Below are 21,573 nucleotides of genomic sequence, written 5' to 3' on the forward strand. Positions count from 1 at the left end.
AAGGCCACTGACACAGGTCCTTTGATCTGCTTTTCTAAGGAAAGCAACTTTAAGGGGTTAATAATCACAGTTTGTTTAAACATGCATATATCATTCACTCAATTCAGGGAGAAAAGATCAGTTCCCTGAACTTCAAGGCAAGTACAAACAGAAGTTACAAACATCAACAGACAGACCATGTCTGATTCAAATCACAATTCATAGTTACCAGAGAGGTACCAATGGGTCTGGGTTAGCAAAGGGCGGGGGGGCAGTCACAGTGGCTTGCCCAGACTCTCAACACTCCTTCCATGAGTGAGCCCCAAAAGTCAAACACCAAGCTCCCCTCAATTATATCGTGTTCAGAGCCCTGAGGGCCCTGACCTCACCCAGGTTGGGTGTGTGAAAGTTCCCCATCCCCAGTATGACATCAAATATAAGTCAGTGACTCCAGAATGCCTCAGTGCTGAGAAATAGCTGAGAAATATTCTAAACAAAGACAGCCAAAGGTTTCCCACTGAATGGGACGGATGATTGTGAAGACTTCACAGGGTATGTCTAATGGAGAGGTTTTGGGATTTGGTTTGGCTTTGTGATTTTGGAAGGTGAGGGCCTGGAACTGTGGGCGTGCCCTTCCCCCTCTCTCTCAGATGTTAGAAGATAATGAACTTCCTGTGAGCTATTTGTTCTCTGTTCCAGGAAGGGTCTCTCCTTCCCCCACCCCATTTCTTCTCCTAGACTTTCAGACTGCCACCCTGGCAGTTGAGTTCTGATAGGGAAAAACCTGAATGAACCGAATCAACCTTGGTCCTCTGTGTAGTTTTCGCACCTAGACTGTAAGCCCACCTCCCAGCCAATGGTGAGAAGGGATAGAGGTGGGTGGGAATCTTTTCATTAAGACTATAAATTAAGGCAGATTCCCTTTTACCTGGCCTCCTCCATTATGGAGGTGTGCCCAAATCTTGCAAGGTTTGTAGAATAAATTTACTTTGTTTCTCTCAAAGATGTCTCTCATTATTTAAAAATTCTGTCCCATACACCACTAATTCACACAAAGGGGGGAGACTTGATAGTCTTAGCATCCCAAAAGGGAAGAACTGGGAAAAGTCTGATTGCCTTAACAAAAATATGTCCCATTCTCTTTGAGATAATTTTGCTCCCAGAATCATAAATAGTTGCTTAGAAATGGGTGTCATAGTGTAATTTATTTCCTGAAGATTATTGCTTATACTTGTGGCCTTACATGAAAGAGAATTAACTGAGATGAATGAAAGAATTTTCTAGATGCCAAATCCTTTTTAAAGCTCTTGAATTCCATTTTGCCATGGGGTAAAACATACAGAATTTGGGGTAGTTAAGGCAAATCTAGCTCCACCTTGTAAGTCAATTTGCAGTGCCCTAGGGAGACATTGATTTCAGTCTCAGTGAAAAATTCCTGAAGTTGTGGAAAAGAATCTGGCTCTAGGTGTGGCCATGCAAAGTCTTGGGCAAACAGGCCTTTAAAAAAATGCACTTTCTTTGTTGTAGAAGTGGGAGAGAGTATGGTTATGAAACACTGCATCTGTCATCAGAGTTTTTCATTATGGAGGTTAGCTTTTTTTAACAACAGTATGCTTTCTGGGAGGTGGGGAGGAATGCATTGGGAAATGTAGTTGATGTAAAAATGAAAGATACTAATGAAATTGCTTTCAGGATTTTATTTCAGCTCAGCACTTCTGACCCTTATAAAACCTAAATAAATACACACATACACACTCCAGACTTCAAATTTATGCAAATAATGTAGTCATCATTAAAACAATTTACTATTAGTTAAAAAAATTAGACAAGTAGATCAGTAGAACACACTTTATAGAATGAATCAAAATCTGTTGAACTCAACAACCAGATGTTTGATAAACCTGAGAATATAAAGTGCTTGGAGCAACTCCTTCTGTGACAGTGTTGCAGAATAAAATATTAATACCCCACTATGAATTTTAGGCATGTCTAACAGGAACAATTTTTATTTAACGTTAACCTAATATCCAAGCCATTTTTCACTTAAACTGGCACATTGGCATAATGGGAAGTCTTTTCAGGAAAAATGCCCTTTTAAATTGTTTAGTTCCAAGAGATTGAATTCCCAGTTTTCTGCTTTCTTTATAATTTTGGTTCCATTGGATTTGTTGTGCAAAAATGGTTTAATTTTATATAATCAGAATTATATTTTACATTTTGTAAAGCTCTCTGTCTTTGGTCCTAAATTCTTCCCTTATCCATGAATTTGACAGATGAACTATTCCGTGCTCTCTTAACTTGCCTATGATATGACTGTAAAATCATTTACCCATTTTGACCTTATCTTGGTATACAGTGTGAGATGTTTTTCTATACCTAGTTTCTGCCATACTCTTTTCCAGTTTTCCCAGCAGGTTGTCAAATAATGAGTATTTGTTCCAAAAGCTTGGATCTTTGGGTTTATCATGTACTAGATTACTGTGGTTATTTACTATGATGTAAATTTGGACCTAATTTAGTCCACTGATCCACCACTATTTCTTTTCTTTTTTTCTTCATTTAAATTAAAAAAAAATTTATTTGTTTTGTTTTCAACATTCACTTCTATATGATTTTGAGTTCTAAACTTTTTCTCCCTCCTTCTGCTTCCCCCTCCCCAAGATGGCATGCAGTCTGATATAGGCTGTTAGTCATGTTGTAAAGAAGAATTAGAACCAAAGGGAAAAACTATGAGAAAAAAGAAACAAACAAAAAACCCCACCACTCTTATTTCTTGGTTAGTACCAGATTGTTTTAAAATACAGTTTGAGATCTGGTACTGCTAGACCCCCTTCTTTTACATTTCCTTTGATATCCTTGAGCTTTTTGTTCTTCCCGATGAATTGCATTCTTTTTTTCTAGCTCTATAAAACAATCTTTTGATTGACTGGCACGGAACTGAATAAATAGATTAATTTAGGTAGAATTGTCATTTTTATTGTATTGGCTTGGCCTGCCCATGAGCAATTGATATTTTTCCAATTGCTTAGATCTCACTTCATTTGTGTGAAAAATGTTTTATAGTTGTGTTCATATGGGTTTATCTTGGCAGGCAGATTGTGTAATCCTGACTCTGGCTCTTTAATGTTTGAATTGTTTCTTTCTGGCAACTTCTCCTTGACCTGCTAATTCTGGAATTTTGCTGCAGTATTCCTTGGAGTTTTCATTTTGGGATCTCTTTCAGGAGGTGATTGGTGGATTCTTTCAGTGACCGGTTTTACCCCCTGGTTCTAGGATAACAAGGCTGTTTTCCTTGATAATTTCTTGAAAGATGTCCAGGCTCTTTTTTTGATTATGATTTTCAGGTAGTCCAATAATTCTTAAATGATCTCTCCTGGATCTGTTTTCCTGGTCAGTTGTTTTTCCAATGAGATAGTTTACATTTTCTTCTGTTTTTTCCTTTTCATTGATTCTTCATGTCTCATAGTCTTTAGCTTCCCACTTGCCCAATTCTAATTTTTAAGGAATTATTTTCTTCAGTGAGCTTTTTTACTTCCTTTTTCCATTTGGCCATTTCTACTTTTTAAGGAGTTTTCTTCAGTGGATTTTTTTTTCCCATTTAGCCAATTGTATTTTTTAAGGAATTGTTTTCTTCAGTCAGTTTTTGTCCTTTTCCAAGCTGTTGATTCCCTCTTGCATAACTTTCTTTTCTTTTCCCAGTTTTTCTTCTACCTTTTTTAATTGATTTTTAAAATTCTTTTTGAGCTCTTCCAAAAAGGCTTTGTGCTTGAGACCAATTTATATTCCCTTTAAGGCTTCACATTTAGACGTTGTTGTCTTGTGAGTTTTGTGTTTGGATCTTCCCTGTTTCCACAGTAGCTTTCTGTGGCCAGGGCTCTTTTCTGGCTTTTGCTCATTTTAAAGCCTATTTTGTGACTGTTAAAGTTGAGCTAGGATGGGGAGGGGGTGTGGCATTATCCTAAACTCCTTGTACTGGGGGTTAGGGGCCTCGTGACTGTGCCAGGGCCTCTGGGGCTTGCGGCTTGCCCACAGCATGGACCTGGCCTAGTTGTGCCTATTGTGCTGAGGTTCAAGGGCTGGCAGTTTGCCTTATGTGCTGGGACTGGAGGTGTCACCTCTGGCTTACTGTGACACTGGCCTGCTGAGCAGAGACCCCCGAGGGTCCTCGGTTGCTGATCTGTTCTCTGGCTAAAGAGCCTCCTGCTGGCTTGCCTGGACACCATGTGCGCAGAGCTGCGCTCTCCTTTTACCCAAGTGAGACAGACCTTTCCTGAAGTCCTCCTACGTCGTCTTGGGTTTGAAAATTGTTTCACTCCATCCTTTTTGTAGGTTCTGTGCTCAGAATACATTTAGAGCCTTTATTTAATGTTTCTGAGGGAAGCTGGGGAGAGCTCAGGCAACTTCCTGGCTTCTCTCCACCATCTTGGCTCCTCCTCCAATATGAAACTTGATGTGGTAAATCAGGCCTGACTCAGGCTAGCCTGAGTATCTCAGGTTTGATATTGGAATGAAATACTTGCAAAGTATCTGACAGTAGATAGCCATAGTAAGTGAAGGATATTCATAGCAGGGCAAGACTATTGAACAAAGATATGGTATTGACTGAGCTGAGGTCAGAGCTTTCCTGTGCTATACTTGGTCTTGTTGCTGGTCTTCTGGTCAAAAGCTTGAGGAAGTGGTCACATAGTTACTCAAGCCCTGGTTTTTGTACTAGGGGCATCAGGAAGTTAGGTTAATTGTCTGAGCCTTTAAGTCTCTTGAGCTAGTTGTGTTGAGGATGGCTTCAATACTTTAAAAAAACAAACTAGTTTTAGGGTAACATCTTAGTGTATTATTTCTACACACCTGGGAATAGAAGATGCAATTTGCATTACTTTTATAAAGCTGTTCCAACAGGATAGGTTCAGTGCAAAAAAAATACAGATAAAGTGAACTATTTCATGAGGGAATAAAATCATGTTTCTTAAATCCTAAAGGTACAGGTGAGAATGAGAAAATACCAACAGGTTTCACTAGTTTGAGCCCTCTGTTTAGGATCAAGTACTGTTCTAGCTGTATATATATAGTATATGTTGAGAAGATATTGAGAAAAAAGGGGTAACTTTTGTCATTTATGGAGATGTTTGGTACCTGTGTCCCCAGATATTTTAAAAAGTACAGATACTGTCACATCTTCTACATTGGCTCTGAAAACAAACTCATTCCGGAAGTCCGGATTTCTTTGGTTTTTAATACTTACTGATTTATTTTTGTTTTGACATGAGCTTCATGAATATATGCCTTCCTTCTCCCCTTCCATTGAGCCATCCATCCGTTTGTAATAAAAATAAAAAAGAGGAGAACAGAAACAATTTACCAAAGCTAACCATCAAGCGATTCTGACGTCAGGCATTTTTCCTGCTCATTTTCTTCTCTTAAGAAAAAATCAGGCCATCCATAATAAATCATGTAGCCTTTATTTTCTTATTGTATCATTTGTGTATATTTTCTGATTCTGGTAACTTCACCCTGTATAAGTTAATATAAGTCTTCTCTTGTTTCTTTGGCTTCTTCATATTCATAACTTCTCATTAACAGTGATATTACATTACATTTACATACAAATGCAGGTTATTCTTAATTTTCTTACTTCTTGTTCTAGAAAGAAATCATCTCACTAATCATGCATTTCTTTCCTGTAGGGCATCTGGCATAAGTGTAAAGCCATATCATAAACTGCAGAAGACTGACCTTTGGAAATTGGTGATGAAACTTTAAGAACTCATTTGAGCTGCCAAAGGCATATATAAAGAAGAACTTACAAACAACTACGCAAGATTAAGTGTCCTTCCTTCACCACAGGTCATTAAAGCATCCTCTAGAGCAGATCCTTTTGGGATTACTTCATCAAATATTATGTGTAATACGAATGGAAAAGGTCCTGCCGAAAGCTTGAGTGTTAAAGATAAGAATAATACACCCCCCATGGCAGTCCAGCAGACGGAAGAAGGAGAGGAACCGCTGTGTATCTGGGCTGTTGTGAAGCCTGGTAATACGAAGGAGAAAATCGCCTTCTTTGCAGCTCATCAGTGCAGCAATAGGACGGGCTCGATGAAAATTAAAAGCACTTGGGATATAGATGAAAGAGCTACGAAGCGAAGGAAGAAATCGGTGGATCTTGAAAAAGTCAAGATACAGTTAGAAAGGATGAAAGAAAGCAATGTTAGATCCTACCAGCCCGAGTCCTTTGCATGTGATACTGAGCATTGTTCTTTGCATTGTATGAGTGACAGTGGAAATGGATTCTATCCAGGGAGGCCAGCATCAGTCATCGAAATGGTTGCTTTTCTAGAGCAGAGGGCAAGTGCTTTGCTGGCTACATGTACCAAAAACTGCATAAACTCTTCTGCCACCCTGAGATTTGCTAGGCAATCTAAAGAGGTGGTCCCAGCACCTGATCTGTTCTGTGACCTGGAAGCCTGCGAGCAGTCTTCTCCTAGAGGAAACTTCAAGGGTAGCAAACCCCAGGGTGAAACCGTGCATGTGCTTGACATGGTGGCCAGGCTGGAATCAGAATGCTTGAAACAACAGAGGGAACGTGAAATGGGGGGAGGCCTTTCTAGAAATAACAGCTTCCGGAGGCATGTGGGCCGGGTGTTGCTGGCAAATGGAACTCAAGAGAATGAGAGTAAAGCAGAGAAAGGATCACCCAAGGTCCCAGACACCCAAGTAAACCCTGCTGTTGCTGTGACTAGAGATCCTGCCTCTGTGAGAGCTGATCACTGTTCTTCTCTACAGGGAACCCAATCCTGGGAATGCACCTCCCTGACTTCATTGCCAACGGGTGTGAATTTCCATACGGACAATGTGGCATTAGAGCCAAGTCACCAGACTGCTGTGAAAACAAGGAGTAGGTGTGATGTGGAAATGACCGAAGAACTCAGTGGGTCATCTTTTCTTCCTCTCCCCTGTTCCCCACCTAGAGAGTTACCCTCAGATGCTATGCAAAACAAAGGTATAACTATTGATTGTATGAGTAAGAAGATTGTGCCCTTTCCTAGCCAGAATCCTGATCAAAGAATGAAAGAATCTGTATGTGTTAGTATTTCTGCATCCAAGGTGGAGAAAAACCAGGATTCTAGCAGAAGCATTTGTGAAGATCCACTCCCAGGGATGCTATTCTTTCTTCCACCTAATCAACCCGAAAAAAATTGTTCCAATTTAAGTGAAAGCACAAGAGATTCCCCAAGATCCCTCTCAAGTGAGGATTCTTGTGAAGGTGACACAGAATTTAGGGGAAAAAGTGTTTCGGTAGTAGAGCCCTTTGCACTGGCTGACGCTGCTATAGAAAGTACTATGGGGAATGCCTTGCGGGGTTCCTGCCTGAAGAAACAGGTGTCTCATGACTTTTTGGAGACTAGGTTTAAAATTCAGCAGCTGCTGGAGCCTCCGCAATACATGGCCTTCTTGCCCCATCATATAATGGTGAAAATCTTCAGGTTTCTTCCAACCAAGAGTTTGGTAGCTCTTAAATGCACGTGCTGCTATTTTAAATTCATCATTGAATACTATAACATCAGGCCAGCAGATTCTCGCTGGGTCCGAGATCCGCGCTACAAAGAAGATCCCTGTAAGAAGTGTAAAAAGAAGTATGTTAAAGGTGACGTGTCACTGTGTCGGTGGCATCCAAAGCCCTACTGTCAAGCCTTGCCATATGGCCCTGGATACTGGATGTGCTGCCACCGGTCCCAGAAAGGTGTCCCCGGCTGTAAGCTGGGTCTTCATGACAATCATTGGGTTCCTGATCTGCGTGGTTAAAACTGTGATGTCCATAAGAAAACAAGAAGCTGTAGAACACTATAGGATCCTGTATGGGGTTTAACTGTAGAGCAATGAGCTATTTTATTTTAAAACTATACAGTCATATTTTTTTAACCTCAGCGAACTGTGCATTCTTGGCCATCCATGTTGTAGAGAGGCCAGTGGAATAAGAGTGGAGTGATTAAATAGAGAATGTTTGAGTTGAAAGTGGTTTGAATGGCAGGCACTGATGACAGGAGAAAATTTCCAAATGCAGATTACTGGGATAAGTGTATCGTCTCCTTACTTTGAAGGGAGTGACACTCATTCAGATGTACAAATTCTAGTGTATGGTTTTTAAAGAAATCACTCATCACTGTATGCTTGATTCTTCGAGGTTTTTTGTTTGTGGTTAGCAAATGAATGTCATGCCCTGTGTTGTTTACAATGTACATAATTGTTTTGTTTTCACAGGCTGTGAAACCAGAGTGTGGCCTTTACTTGGTAGATGAGCACTTTTAGCTCCTCTGTAAATAGCATTATTAAAAACTGTTGTACATAATCAACAGCTGGCTGAACAACTTAATCACTACAATGCAGCTTGGAAAGCGTTGCAGCTATAGTTGTGTGCCCAAGTATCTTGTCTCAGATTTGTATATCCTGTATAAAACACGAATGTTTCCTGAATAAAATATGAATGTTTCCAATATAATATATGAATGTTTCTGGGAAGAAACTCTAAATACTGAGGGGTAGCTTGTTAAAAAAAAAAATCCCAACATGATGACTTAACTGGACAACTTTAAAATTAGACAAGAACAACCCTCTGTTAGAATAGTGAAAATCAGTGAATAAAAAGTACTGTATAGTCAAATTATAAAATTGTTTTACTTTATATTGTCTGGTTATAATTTTTTAACTTCAATAAAATATAAATTCTAAGTAGGACCTGAGATTTATGGAGATTTTTTTTCCAACATTTTGAATGGGAGGCAGTTGTGGCAAGAATAAAAAGATTTCAAATTGGGGGGAAAGAACACTATACTCAGAGTCAGAGGACTTGAAATTGCATCCCAGCTCTGTGATTTATTTAGCTGTGACTTTGGGCAAGTCGTTCTACTGGACCTCACTTTGCTCATCTGTAAAATTAAGAGTTTTGTGTCTAAATATCCTTGGTGGAGTTGATTCTAAGAAATTCTTCCTGTTTTTTTTTTATACTGTGGATCTGAATGTAGGACACATTCTTTGCCCAGAGCTGGCTTGTATAAAAACAGACCAGACCATGGTCTAAAATTGGTCTTTTCAGTGTACAGTCAGTCAGCTTTCATGGGGGTAACATTCCTAGAAAGTGGCACGAAAGTAAAAAATATAGAACTTTCTTAAACCTATGGGAAACGGAGTTGCTAGTTTCTTGTGACCACCAAAAACTTGCACTGGAGATTACTGAAAACACTTTTCTGCATACAGTTATTTATAACAAAACATTACTTCTGATAATATGCATTTTAGCTAGTAGAAACCATGAAATAACCCATAAAATGCAGGGGATACTAGAAGTAACCCTGGATTGGACAGGGAAGGGCTCAGGCCATGATGTTAGAAGAACCCTGAGGTTAAAAAGGGGAGAGAGAGAACTTGCTATCTTCAATCTACTTTTTAGCTCCATGGTTGAACTGTTCCCTGATGAAAAGCACATGCTTGGGTTAGAGTTCTGCAACAGGTTGCCATGGGTCAGGGGCAGCTGGAGGTAGGGGATGACCCACAAACTTAGCCACTTTTCCTCTTCTTCAGTTCATTACACAGTTGAAACGTTAATTTAGCACTTTCTGGAGAGGATTCAAAAACATTCTTATGAGTATTTTCCCCCATTTGTAGATATAAACTTGGCATTGGGCCTCTCACTTTGTTCTCTGCTTTGCATAGCCATGAATGTGTATGGTTGTCAACGTGAAAATGAGGTTACTAATAAAATCATGTGAATGCTTGCAGTTGTGTGAATGTTGAGGATTGACTGTGTTTTCTGCTGAAAAGTTAATGTGGCCTGCTTTGGTTGGGAAAGGTACTAAATTCAGAAGCAAGGGCAGGGAAGGGGGAGTAGGTTTGTAACCCTTTATTTGGTGAGTTGTTGGTCACAGGGTCATAGATTTAGAGCTAAAAGGAATGTTTGGAGTCAACCAATCTCTTCATTTTGCAGATAAACAGGCCAGAAAGGATTTAAATGATTTTCCCAAAACCATACACACCTTATAAATGGCAGAGCTGGGATTTGAATCCAGGTCTTAGACTCCAAATCCAAGACTGGTTCTACTGTACCTGGACATCTCCCTTGCTGCAGCTGAGTAGTTTGTCAAAAAAAACAGGTATATTTGCAGGCATGGTATAGGTTATTTTTAAAACCTATGTAATTATTCAGTCTACATGTACTTAATAATTGCACAATAATGCTTTAAGGTATACAAATATTTACAAGCCATTTAATAGAGTTGTTTTGAAGGTAGTAGTCTCCTTTTACACGTAAAATTGTACCTTATAAAAGTTATAGCACACTACAAGTAGTTGGAAGAGATGGAACTCATTAGAGTTTTGTCTATTAACCCAGTCACTGTTCCTTGTGCAGTGCCTGGTATTTACTGTTCAGGGGCGAGGAGGACCCTGAAGAGTATAGACAACTGTCCTTGTCCTTAAGGAGCTTAAGTCTTATTGAGGATGTTAATGACACGTGAATCATTGTATATAGTACTGACTAAATGCAACAGCTAGTGGAATGGGGAGACTGTGATTGTCAAGGCTACATGGAAAGTGTATGTTTTTAAAAATTTAGTAAATTGAAAAAATTAAAATTTTAAATCCTGTCATCCTTTACTTGACATCCCACTAACATTTCTTAGTCATACAGGAGGCAGACATTCTTTTGAGGCAGAGTTATGGATGAGATCAGGATGGCATAATCAAAGCAGAAAAAACAGGCAATGGAGAATGTAAAACATATGGAAGGTTTAAGGCTCAATACTATAGGGACAAGCTGTGGTGGAAAGGATCCTGGTTTTTAAATTAGAAAACCTGTGTTCATATCCTGCCTTGACTACTACATTCCCTACTGTCTGCCTTGGACAAGCCATTACTTTGTTTATAACATGGGGATACTCCTTATTCCTCCCTTTCCTGCTTCACAGAGCTGTTGTAAAGAAATGGAAAACAAGTTATACAACTTGATTAATAGCTGCTAAAAACAAAATTTAAAAAATGAGTAAGCAAAGGAGAAAGAATCCAACCATAGATGTATTACATAGATATAATACAACATATTACTGTGGGGATAGAGAAAATCTGGGTTCATATTTAGAGGAAGATAAGGGAGCTGAAAAAAAAGCCACCCTTTTTCAATGAGAAATGTGAAATGTGCCCAAGACAAAAAGTTCTTGGGAGAACTTAAAAAGGGCTTTAAAAATCAAAGAAGAGAGATCAAGGGGGAAAAAAGAAAAAAAAAGGGCAATCCAAGAAAATAAAAAGAAAGTCAACCAACTCGAAATAGAGAATCAAAAACTTAAGGAAGACAATAATTCCTTGAAAACTAGATTTGAGCAGGAATTTAGCAACCCTAAATGCACTAATGATGTTCTAAGACACCAAGAAATCATAAAATCAAAAGAATGAAAACATAGAGAAATTGAAACATCTCATCAGAAAAACAACTGATCTGGAGAACAGGTCGAGGAGAAAATATAAAAATAGTTGGACTATCTGAAAATTACGATTTAAAAAGAGGATCTTGATACAGTATTACAAAAAATTAGGAAAATTGTGCTGAAGTTCTAAAACAAGAAAGCAAAGGAGAAATAGAACCCCCCCCCCCAAAAAAAAAACCCACTAATCATCATCTGAAAGAGATCCGAGGATGGAAAGTTAGAGGAAAACTTAGCCAAGTTTCAAAGCTCCCAGGTTAAGGACAAAATACTGCAAGCAGTGAGAAAAAGTAATACGGAGCTACAATAAGGATTACACAAGACTTAACAGTTACTACATTGAAGGACTGTAGGTTTTAGAATACAATATTCCATAGAGCAGAAAAGCTGGGTGTATGACCAAGGTTAGCTTACCCCCCCAAAGTTAAGTATAATCCTGAATAAAAGAAATGTTCATTTAACAAACTGAATAACTTTCAGGTTTTAATGACAAAACCCAAGAACTTATGGGAAAATTTGACAGACTAACATCCAGGAGAAATATAAGATAAACATTAAAGACCAATTATAAGGGACTCAATAAGATCAAATTGTTTAGTTTGTATATATGAAAATATTAACAGTACTCCTATAATTATCATTATTTGGGTAGTTTGAAAGAAAAGCTTGGGCTGAGCTGAGTATGATGGAGTCATTCTAAAAAAGTAGAACTGTAGGGAGAGAGAAAAAGGAGTAATCATACAAATGAGGCATAAAAAGAAGCTAATGGGGGAGGACAGGTAGTACTGGAACCTTACTCTGGTCGGGAATGGGAAATCTAAATTCGTAAAGAAGAGGGCAAGGAGAGAGGTTGGGAGAGAGTCTAAGGGAGAGACTCTTGGAGGGTTGGGTAGGTTAAGGAATAGGAGGGCAATGTAGTGGATAGAAGTAGAGCAGAGGAGTGAGGAGAGATAGGGTAAATAGGATGAGAAGGATAGTGAGAAAAAATAGGAAGGAGGAAAATACACAAGTAATTGTAGTTTAGAATGTGAATGGGACGAATTTACTCATAAAACAAATGGTAGTAGGTTAAAAATTTGAATTCAACAACATGCTACTTTCAGGAAACATAAAAATGAGAGATATACACAAAGATTAAAGGACAGGAGTAGAATTTATTATGTAAAAATGAGTAATCATGATCTCAGTTAAAGAAAAGTGAAAAATAGAGAAACTACACTATGTGTCCGCAATATTATTCAATATTATTTTGGACCACTTGAAATACCTAGACAGTATAAAACACCTGAGTATATACTTGCCAAAATAGACACAGAAACTATATGAATATAAACATAAAACACTTTTTATACAAATAAACTCAGATCTAAATAATTGAAGTAATATTTATCGTTCGTAGGTAGGTAAAGCCAAAATAATTTTATGTAAGTAATCTATTCAGTGTCATCCCGATTAAATTACTAAAAAGTTTTTTACTGAGTTAGAAAAAATAATAAAATTTCTTTGGGAGAATGAAAGGTCAGGAACTTCAAAGAAACCAGGGAAAAAGATGCAGAGGAAGTAGAGTCAGCAGTATCAGACCTTAAACTATATTATAAGGGAGAGAGCATTTGTTGAAGTGTAAAAAGGATAATTTCAATTATTTTAAATTAAAATTTTCTTGTATAAATAAAACCTACCTAGCCAAGAATAGAAGGAATGCAGAAAAATGGGAAAAAAAACTTTCATAGACAATCTTAGGTAGGATGTGATTGGGTTGGAATATTGCTGTGGTGTAGGAAATGAGCTGGTTGATTTAGAAAAACATGGATTTAGAAAAATCTATGAAGTATGATGCTGTCTACCTTCAGAGAAACAGATGACAGGTGGAAATAAGCATAGTACTGTCTTACATATATGTGTACATATGCGTATGTTTATAGATATGTGTGTGTGTGTGTGTGTATCCAGCTTAATTTTAGGGGCTGGGGAAGAGAGAGGGAAAAAAAAAAGTGCACAGCAGAGAACCAAAAAAACCCAACAAGGAAGCAAAGAAAAGCTTCGAAAACAATGTGTAGTATTTATTGTATAGGTTTTCTTGTAATGGAAATTTATTGTTTTATATTGAATCTTATCTTAGGGTCTGCTGAGTACATAGCAATTTTTTTTCTTTTCTCATTTTGTATTTAAGTTTAAAATAAAAAAAAATCCAAAAAGAAAAAAAAGAGCCCATTAGATCCTTTTGCTATCATTACATCACACCAGATATATACCTGGACTCCTGCTAGAGAAAAATAGAACTTCCCTTCCTGATACCACAATCTTTGTTAAAATTTTGGTGCTATTGAACCAAGAAAAGCCCTCTAGGAACTTTATAAACCAGCCTTGGCTTGACAGTTTGCTCTTATTTTATGAGAACAGATCCATGGGGGTCCATGGATCCTTAAGGAATCTATGAATTTTTTTATTTGTAAATTTAAAAAAATTTTAAACTTAGATGCAAAATAAGAAAAGAAAAAAGAGAAACAAACTTAAATACTAAAACTAAAATAATACAAAATAAGAAAAGAAAAAAAAGCATTGCCATGTGCACAGCAAAATGTGAGAGAGGATTTGAATTATACAGCAATAAATGTCCATTTCAAGAAAGCCTATATAATAAATACTATGTGTTGTGTTGAGAGTCCCTTTCTTTGCTTCCTTGTAAGTTTTATTTTGCTCTCTGCTGTGCACTTTTTACTTTGTTCTTTTTCCCCCTTCCTCCCCCCCGCTACAATTAAGTGCGGATATATATATATGTGTATGTATGTGTGTGTGTATATATATATACACACACACACACACATACACATATACATATACACACACGCACATATATATGTGTATATGTACACATATATACATACATATACACACAAAGATGTGTACATAAACACACATATACCCATACATACATACACTTACACGTACATTTAGATATCGATAATTATAGTCATATGAAGACATACATTCATATGCATCTGTGTAAGACCCTACTATACTTAATTATCCTCTGTTTCTGTGAGGGTAGATAACCTTTTCCTTCGTAGTCCAAGTCTTTCTATATTTTTCCAAGCCTACCAACTCATCTTTCCTACATCCCTGCAACATTCCCACCTTATACTATCTAGTTGTTTTAAATAGTCCAAAACAGCAATGACAAATATGGCTGACACAGTGTAGTTTCCCTATTTTCCTCTTTTGATTATATCTATTTTAGCCTTAACTTTGTCCAAGATCATGATTACCGCCCCTGCTCCTTTTTCCCTTATAAATTCTACTCCTGATCTTCCTTTTATATTTTTGCATATCTCTTATTTCCTATCCCTCATGATTCCTCTGCTTTACTTCTACCCCATATATTGCTGTCCTATTACTTAACCTACCTGCTATGCCCCCTGGGATCCCTCCCTTATTTTCCCATTCCCATTAATCTAAACAACCTTCCATACCACCCTTTAACCTATTCCCTCACCCTCCCCTCCAAAGATACCTCCCTTATCCTCTACTCCCTTCCCTATCCCCTTAGCATTTTATTTCTTTCTGAATTTAGAAGACTTTTTACTCTTCTAAATATATATCTATTTTTTCCTCTTGAACCCATTCCTAAAGAAAGTAGGTTTCCAGAACTACCAGCCCTCCTCCCAGATCTAATTCCTCTGTGTTGGTTCTTCCTCTCACACCTCATTTTTATAAGATACTCTTTTTAGCTGTTCCTAAATGGTTTTACTTTTAAAAATCATACCATACTGAGGTCTACCCAATCTTTCTTACAAGCTACCCAATTACTAATAAGAATCTTAGATATACATTTTAAATACATAAAAGTCTTTGGCATGTACCTTATTTTTCTTTTGACTCGTATGCCAAATCTTCTATTAAGTTTGGTTGTGTTTTTTTTTAAACAAAATCCTGAACATCTGACAATTCAATAAATGTCCATTTTTTTCCCATTTAGGATTATGCTTAGCTTTGCTGGATATGAAATTTTTGGCCAGAAGCCCAGTTCTTTTGCTCTTCGATATATAGAGTTCCAAGACCTGCAGTCTTTTAGGGTCACCACTGTTAGGTCTTGTGTGATTCTAATTTTGGCACTGCCATATTTAAATTGTTTTTTCTTCTTGTTGTTTGTAGCATTCTATCCTTGCTTGGGGGTTTTGGAATTTGACTGATATTCCTGTGGGTTTTCCTTGGAGGATCTCTTTCAGGTGGTAATTGGTGGATTTTTTCTACTTCTACTTTCCTCTCTTGTTCTAATGCTTCAGGACAATTTTCTTTATTTTTTGTATTATTGAATCGAGATTCTTTTTTTGATCATAGCTTTCAGGTAGTCCAATTATGTTTTCTCTTCCTGATGTGTTCTTCAGTTGTTTTTCTTATGAGATGTTTCACATTCTCTTCTATTTTTTTATTCTTTATATTTTATTTTATTATTTCTTGATCTCATGTAACTTCTCTAGCTTCCCCTTGCCCAATTCTGATTTTCAAGGAGTCTTTTTATTCCTTAAGATTCTGGATCTCCTTTTCTAATTGGTCGAATTTCTTTTCATAATCTTGTTTTTCTTGGATTGGTTTTTTTTTTTTTTTAGTTTTTCCTCAGTCTCTCTCATTTGATTTTTAAAGTCTTTTTAAAGTTCTTCTATGAATTCTTTTCGGGCAGGAGACCATTTGACATTACTCTTTGGGGCAGAAGAGGGTTTCATTGCTTCAGTTTCCTCCTCTGAAGATGAACCCTGTCTTCCTTTCCCATAGCAATTCTCTATGGTTGGATTCTTTCTCCTTTGCCTGTTCATTTTTTTTTATTAGCAGTTTAGTTTTTGTAATCACCTCCAGCCCTGGGTTATTCGGGATAGTGCCTCTGGCCTCAGATCCTCCTTCAGTTCTCCCCTCTGGCCTGGAACTGAAACCAAGACCCGCAGCGCTCCTGTAAGTGCCCACAGCCAGCAGCGCCCCTGTCCCAGTGCTTCTGCATTCACTGGGCATGTGCTGGTTCCTTCTTGCCCCTGGCCAAACATCTCTGCAGTGCTGCTGGGTCTGGCATTCCTTGTTAGCAGAGGTCCCTCCATCTGCCCTGGCTCAGATGCCCAACTCCCCTCACTGTCAGGGGTAGCAGTTCTTGTGGCTGGGGCGAGGCAGCCTCCCAACCCCAGGGCTTGCTACTTGTTGTTTGAGTGGCCCTGGCCTGGAGGTGTTTACTCTTTGCAGGCACCAAACCTCCTCTAGGGATTTTTCTTCAGATCTTCTCCAGTTGTCCCAACAGGACCACTGTTCTGCCTCTACTCCCATTATTTTTAAGGCTCTATGTTCACCCGAGGTGCTCTTACTATCTTGTTTGCAGGGGAAATCTGGAGAGCTTGGAATTTTCTGACTTATTCTGCCATCTTCCCAGAATCCTCTCCCTATGAATTTGTATGGGGAAAATTCTATCTTTATTTTCAGTAACCTTTAACAATTTTAGCTTTTCCTTCAGCTACGAAGGTAGAATGAAATTTCTGTTGTCTTTCCTCCTGTTTTAAAAATTTGCTAAATGCATAAAAAGGCAATTACATGTCTTGTTAAATTGACTTCTTTTCCTTCCTTAAGGATTATTTTTTTCCACTGCATTAAATACCTAATAGGGGCTGCTCTGGTTTTCACTTGGATTGTATTGGGAGAGGTTTGGAAGTGCAAAAGGAAGGTGATAAATAAAAATCAGCTGGTTGGTTCTTGAGTTCAAAAGCAGTCACTAACTACAAGCTGAGTTCTTTGAATAAATGACTGAACTCTCAACAGTGGGGAACATAAAAGATCGTAAAAGGGTATTCCTTTTTGCCATCTGATTTCCATTTGTAATTAAATCTTCAGCAGTTAATCTTTTTTTTTTTTTTTTGGAGGGGAGAAGGCAGGGCAATTGGGGTTAAGTGACTTGCCCAAGGTCACACAGGTAGTGTGTCAAGTGTCTGAGGTCATATTTGAACTCAGGTCCTCCTGATTCCAGGCTGGTGCTCTACTCACTGCGCCACCTAGCTGACCCTTGAACAGTTAATATCTGTGTGTCTTGGGTCATGTAAAGGATGTTGTTCTCGGGTATCTCCCATATGACAGTGCTTTCAAGGATGCTCCTGATTAATCCTGCAAGGTTTCCTACCGGTCTGGACATTCAGACCTGAAATAAACATCTTTCTAGACCTGAACAAGGAAGAGCCTGAGGTATGTCACCATTTGTTGCCCCAGAAAATTTCTTTTCATATCCTTAATTTACCAGCCTTGTGTTTCCTCTGAGGTTGAACTTTATTTTCATTTTAACTCTTCTCTCCATTATTTATTATTTTACCCTTTCTCTTGAATTCCCCTCTCCCTGTGTTCACCTGAAACACTGTTGAATTTAATGTATTTTTATACCAAATTCTGTATATTGAACACTCCTTTGTCCAGTTCAGATGAGATTCTTGTGAGGCTGATTCTCCTTGCCCCTTCTTCCACAGTGGTATAGTCTCCTCATGCACCCTAATTATGAGAAATAACAACCTTCTCCCCCTTCTGCCTCATTTTTTCTCTAGTGTATTCCTTTTTGTCTCCTTTTTCTCTACTCTTAAGACCATCAAGACAAAATAAGCCACCCCCAACCCCTGTGTTTGTCTCATTTAACTCCCTAGGTGATCCCTAAAGATAGTAGGATTCCAAAGGGCCACTGGTATCTTCTCCCCTATTTGAATGTAAACATTTGATCACAATTTGACCTCTTTCAAATTTCTCAAATATTTACCTCTGGTATTTGCATTTTCAAGTTTCTTCTGAAATCTGGTCATTTAAATGAAGTCTTCTGTTAAAAGTCCATTTATTTTTACTTGTAGGATTATACTCAGCCTTGCAAGGTACATTATTCTTGGTTGTAATTCTTCCTCTTTGGCCTTATGGAATATGAAAGGATTAAAAAGTTTTCTCTCCTTCGTGGTAGTTGCTGGCAAGCAACATGTGATCCCAACTGTGGTTCTTTAGTAATTGAACTTGTTTCTAGCTGACACAGAAGCTCTGGATTTTGGTATGGTTTTGTTTTGGCTTGTTTTTTCTCCCCAATTTTGCCTTCAGGAATTCACTGTGGATTCTATTTTCACTTTGCCCTCTATTTCCAACAGCTGATTTTTTTTTTAATGATTTATTGACATATGGTGTCAAGGTATTTTTTTTCCTCATGGTTTTTGGAAAGTTTCTTGATTGATTCTTAGATGATCTCTTCTTGACCTGTTTTCCTTGTTTGGTGTTTTTGGTAGTAGATACCTTACATTTTCTTACGTACTTTTTCATTCTCTTGACTTCTGTATTTTTTTAAATTAAATTTATCTATTTTTAGCATTCAACATTCACTTCCATAAGATTTTGAGTACCAAATTTTCTGCCCATCTCTCCCCCGCTCCACCCCAAGACAGCATGTAAATTGATATAGGCTCAACACATACATTCATATTCCGCCTATTTTTGCATTAGTCACGTTGTACAGGAGAATTAGAACCAATGGGAGAAACCATGAGAAAGACAAAAAAAAAAGGGGAGAGCAAATAATATGCTTCAATCGACATTCAGACTTCATAGTTCTTTTTCTGGATGCAGATGGCATTTTCCATCATGAGTCTTTTGGAGTTGTCTTGGATCCTTGCATTTGCTAAGAAGAGATAAGTCTATCAAAGTCAGTCATCACACAATGTGGCTGTTGGTGTGTACAATGTTCTCCTGGTTCTGCTCCCCTCACTCAGCATCAGATCACGTTAAGTCTTTCCAGGTTATAGTGAAGTCCGTCTGCTCCCCATTTCTTATAGCACAGTGGTATTCCATTACATTCATATACCACAACTTGTTTAGCCATTCCCCAATTGATGGGCATCCCCTTGATTTCCAATTCTTTGCCACCGCAAAAAGAGCTGCTGTAAATATTTTTGAACATACGGGTCCATTTCCCCCTTCTGTGATCTCTTTGGGATCCAGCTGTAACGAGTGGTATTGCTGGGTTGTTCCTAAGTTTCAATGCTGTTTGTTTCTACAGTATTTTTATCCCTGTACAAATTGTTCTCTGTTCTGTTCACTCCACATCAGTTCATACAAGTCTTTCCAGGTTTGTCTAAAAGGTCTTCATCATTTCTGATGGCACAGTAATATGCCATCATATTCATATATCAGGATTTGTCTAGCCATCCCCCATGGTGTCTTCTCAGAATCCTATTATTTGCAACCTCAATAAGACCTTTAAGATCCTGATAGTTTGTTTTGCTTAGGATTAACCCCTTTCTTAATCTACCCTCCCTCAAATTTCCCCTTTTCCCTTTTTCCTATTCTTGTTTCCCTGCTGAGTGAAATGTATTTCTGTACCCAGCTTGGTGTGCCTCTGTGTATATTCTTCCCTCCTTTGAGTATATGAAGATGAGTGAGATTCAAGTGTCAGCCAAAACCTCACCCCGCTCCTTTTTTTGTAGACTTTGACTTGTACACTGATTATATGAAATCATTTCCCCTCCCCTCCCTCCATGCAGTCCTCTTCCTCTCCATTTCCATTCCTCTTATAAGATCACTGAGATGTAACGCCACCACCCCCAGGCGGCCTTCTGTCTGATTAGATTCTCTCCATGACCCCTGAGGATGGCAGAATTCAGAGAGGGACACGGATTATCTCTTCATTTTTCACCTGGCTAGCCAGCTGCACTGCCCGGGGTCTTGTCTGACTTGCAGCTCGTCATTGAACCTCATCATCCTGTAAGATCAACCTTGGTACTCTACCGGACCATCTATGTTTTTGATTGGATGGTGGGGCATCCAAACACTCTCAGCTCAGACATCTCATTTCTCATCTGGCTGCACTACTTTGGGCTTTCTCAGACTTCATCATGCCTCACGTTGGGTACCTTCCCTGGTGACCCCCTCCTCCCATGCCTCCAGCTTTTCAGCTTTCTTTTGTATTTTGTCTTTTTCCCATTAGATTGTAAGGTACTTGAGGCAGGGACTGTTTTTCTTTTGTCATATTTGTATCTTTGCACAGTACCTAAGAATAGACTATCTTAACAAATGTTTATTGACTATTGATTGACTTATATTAGAATATAAGCAGTTCATCCTTTAGTCCAGAAGTTCCCAAACTTATTTGTCCTACTGCTCCCTTTCAAATAAATTACTCAACACCCCCACCCCCTAAATCTACTTTCTTTAATCCTTTAATTTTTTAAAAATTTGCAGTACCCCATCACCCAAAGCTACTACTGCGCCCCCCCCCCCAAGTTCCAGCACACCCTGGGGGCAGCATTGCCCACTTTAGGAACCTATGCTTTAGTCCTTTGTAATTGTGTATACTTGTCATTCAGTTATATCCAACTCTTCATGACCCCATTTGGGGTTTTCTTGGCAAAGATACTGGAGTGGTTTGCCATTTCCTTCTCCAGCTCATTTTACAGATGAGGAACTGAGGCAGACAGGGTTAAGTAACTTGTCCAAGGTCACAGAATAGTGTCTGAGGCTGGATTTGAACTCAGAAAGATGTGTCTACTTGACTTCAGCCCAGACACTCTATCCACTGTGCCATCCACCTCTCTGTCCCTCCCCCCCCCCCTTCAGTCTTTTATCATGGCTCAATTGTGTTTACCTTTTTATGTTTCTCTTAATTCAATCCTGTGTTTGAACTTCAAAATTTCCATGCAACTTTGGTCTTTTCATCTGTTTCATTAAAGATCCACATTCCCCCTGTAGGATTATACTCTTAAGTTTTGCTGGGTGAGTTAGTTTTGGCCATAAGTTTTTATCTTTTGTCTTCTAGAATATTTTATACCAATCTCTTCATACCTTTTTGGTGGTGCCTGCTAACTGTGATGCTGACTGTGGCCTCCTGGTACTTGAATTCTTGCTTTGTAATGTACCTGCATTACATTGTTTTTCCTTTGACCTAGAAGTTTCTGGAATTTGTTCCTGGAAGTTTTAACTCCTCCCCTGCTCTCCCCCCATGCCCCAAAAGAGGTGAAAGGTGGATTCTTACTATTTCCACTTTATCCTCTGGTTTTTAAGAGACTGGGGCAGTTTTCTTTTAAGATTTCTTGAAACATAGCATCTATACGACAGATAATCCTGTCTCCACAATAGCTTTTTATATGATAGGATTCAT

At 38.4% G+C, this 21,573-nt stretch overlaps 1 protein-coding gene across 1 annotated transcript in view; it reads left to right on the forward strand.

Moving 5' to 3' along the window:
* FBXO34 (F-box protein 34) overlaps positions 1 to 8,705 on the forward strand; it is a 31,531-nt gene extending 22,826 nt beyond the window's left edge. Inside the window, exon 3 of the mRNA XM_036734983.1 lies at positions 5,661 to 8,705. Coding sequence (XP_036590878.1) covers positions 5,875 to 7,776 — 1,902 coding nt within the window. The 5' untranslated portion in view covers positions 5,661 to 5,874 and the 3' untranslated portion in view covers positions 7,777 to 8,705. The remainder of the gene's footprint in view (positions 1 to 5,660) is intronic.
* Positions 8,706 to 21,573: the final 12,868 nt, after the last annotated feature.

The sequence above is a fragment of the Trichosurus vulpecula genome, chromosome 8 (assembly GCF_011100635.1).
Source record: "Trichosurus vulpecula isolate mTriVul1 chromosome 8, mTriVul1.pri, whole genome shotgun sequence".
NCBI lineage: Eukaryota > Metazoa > Chordata > Mammalia > Diprotodontia > Phalangeridae > Trichosurus > Trichosurus vulpecula.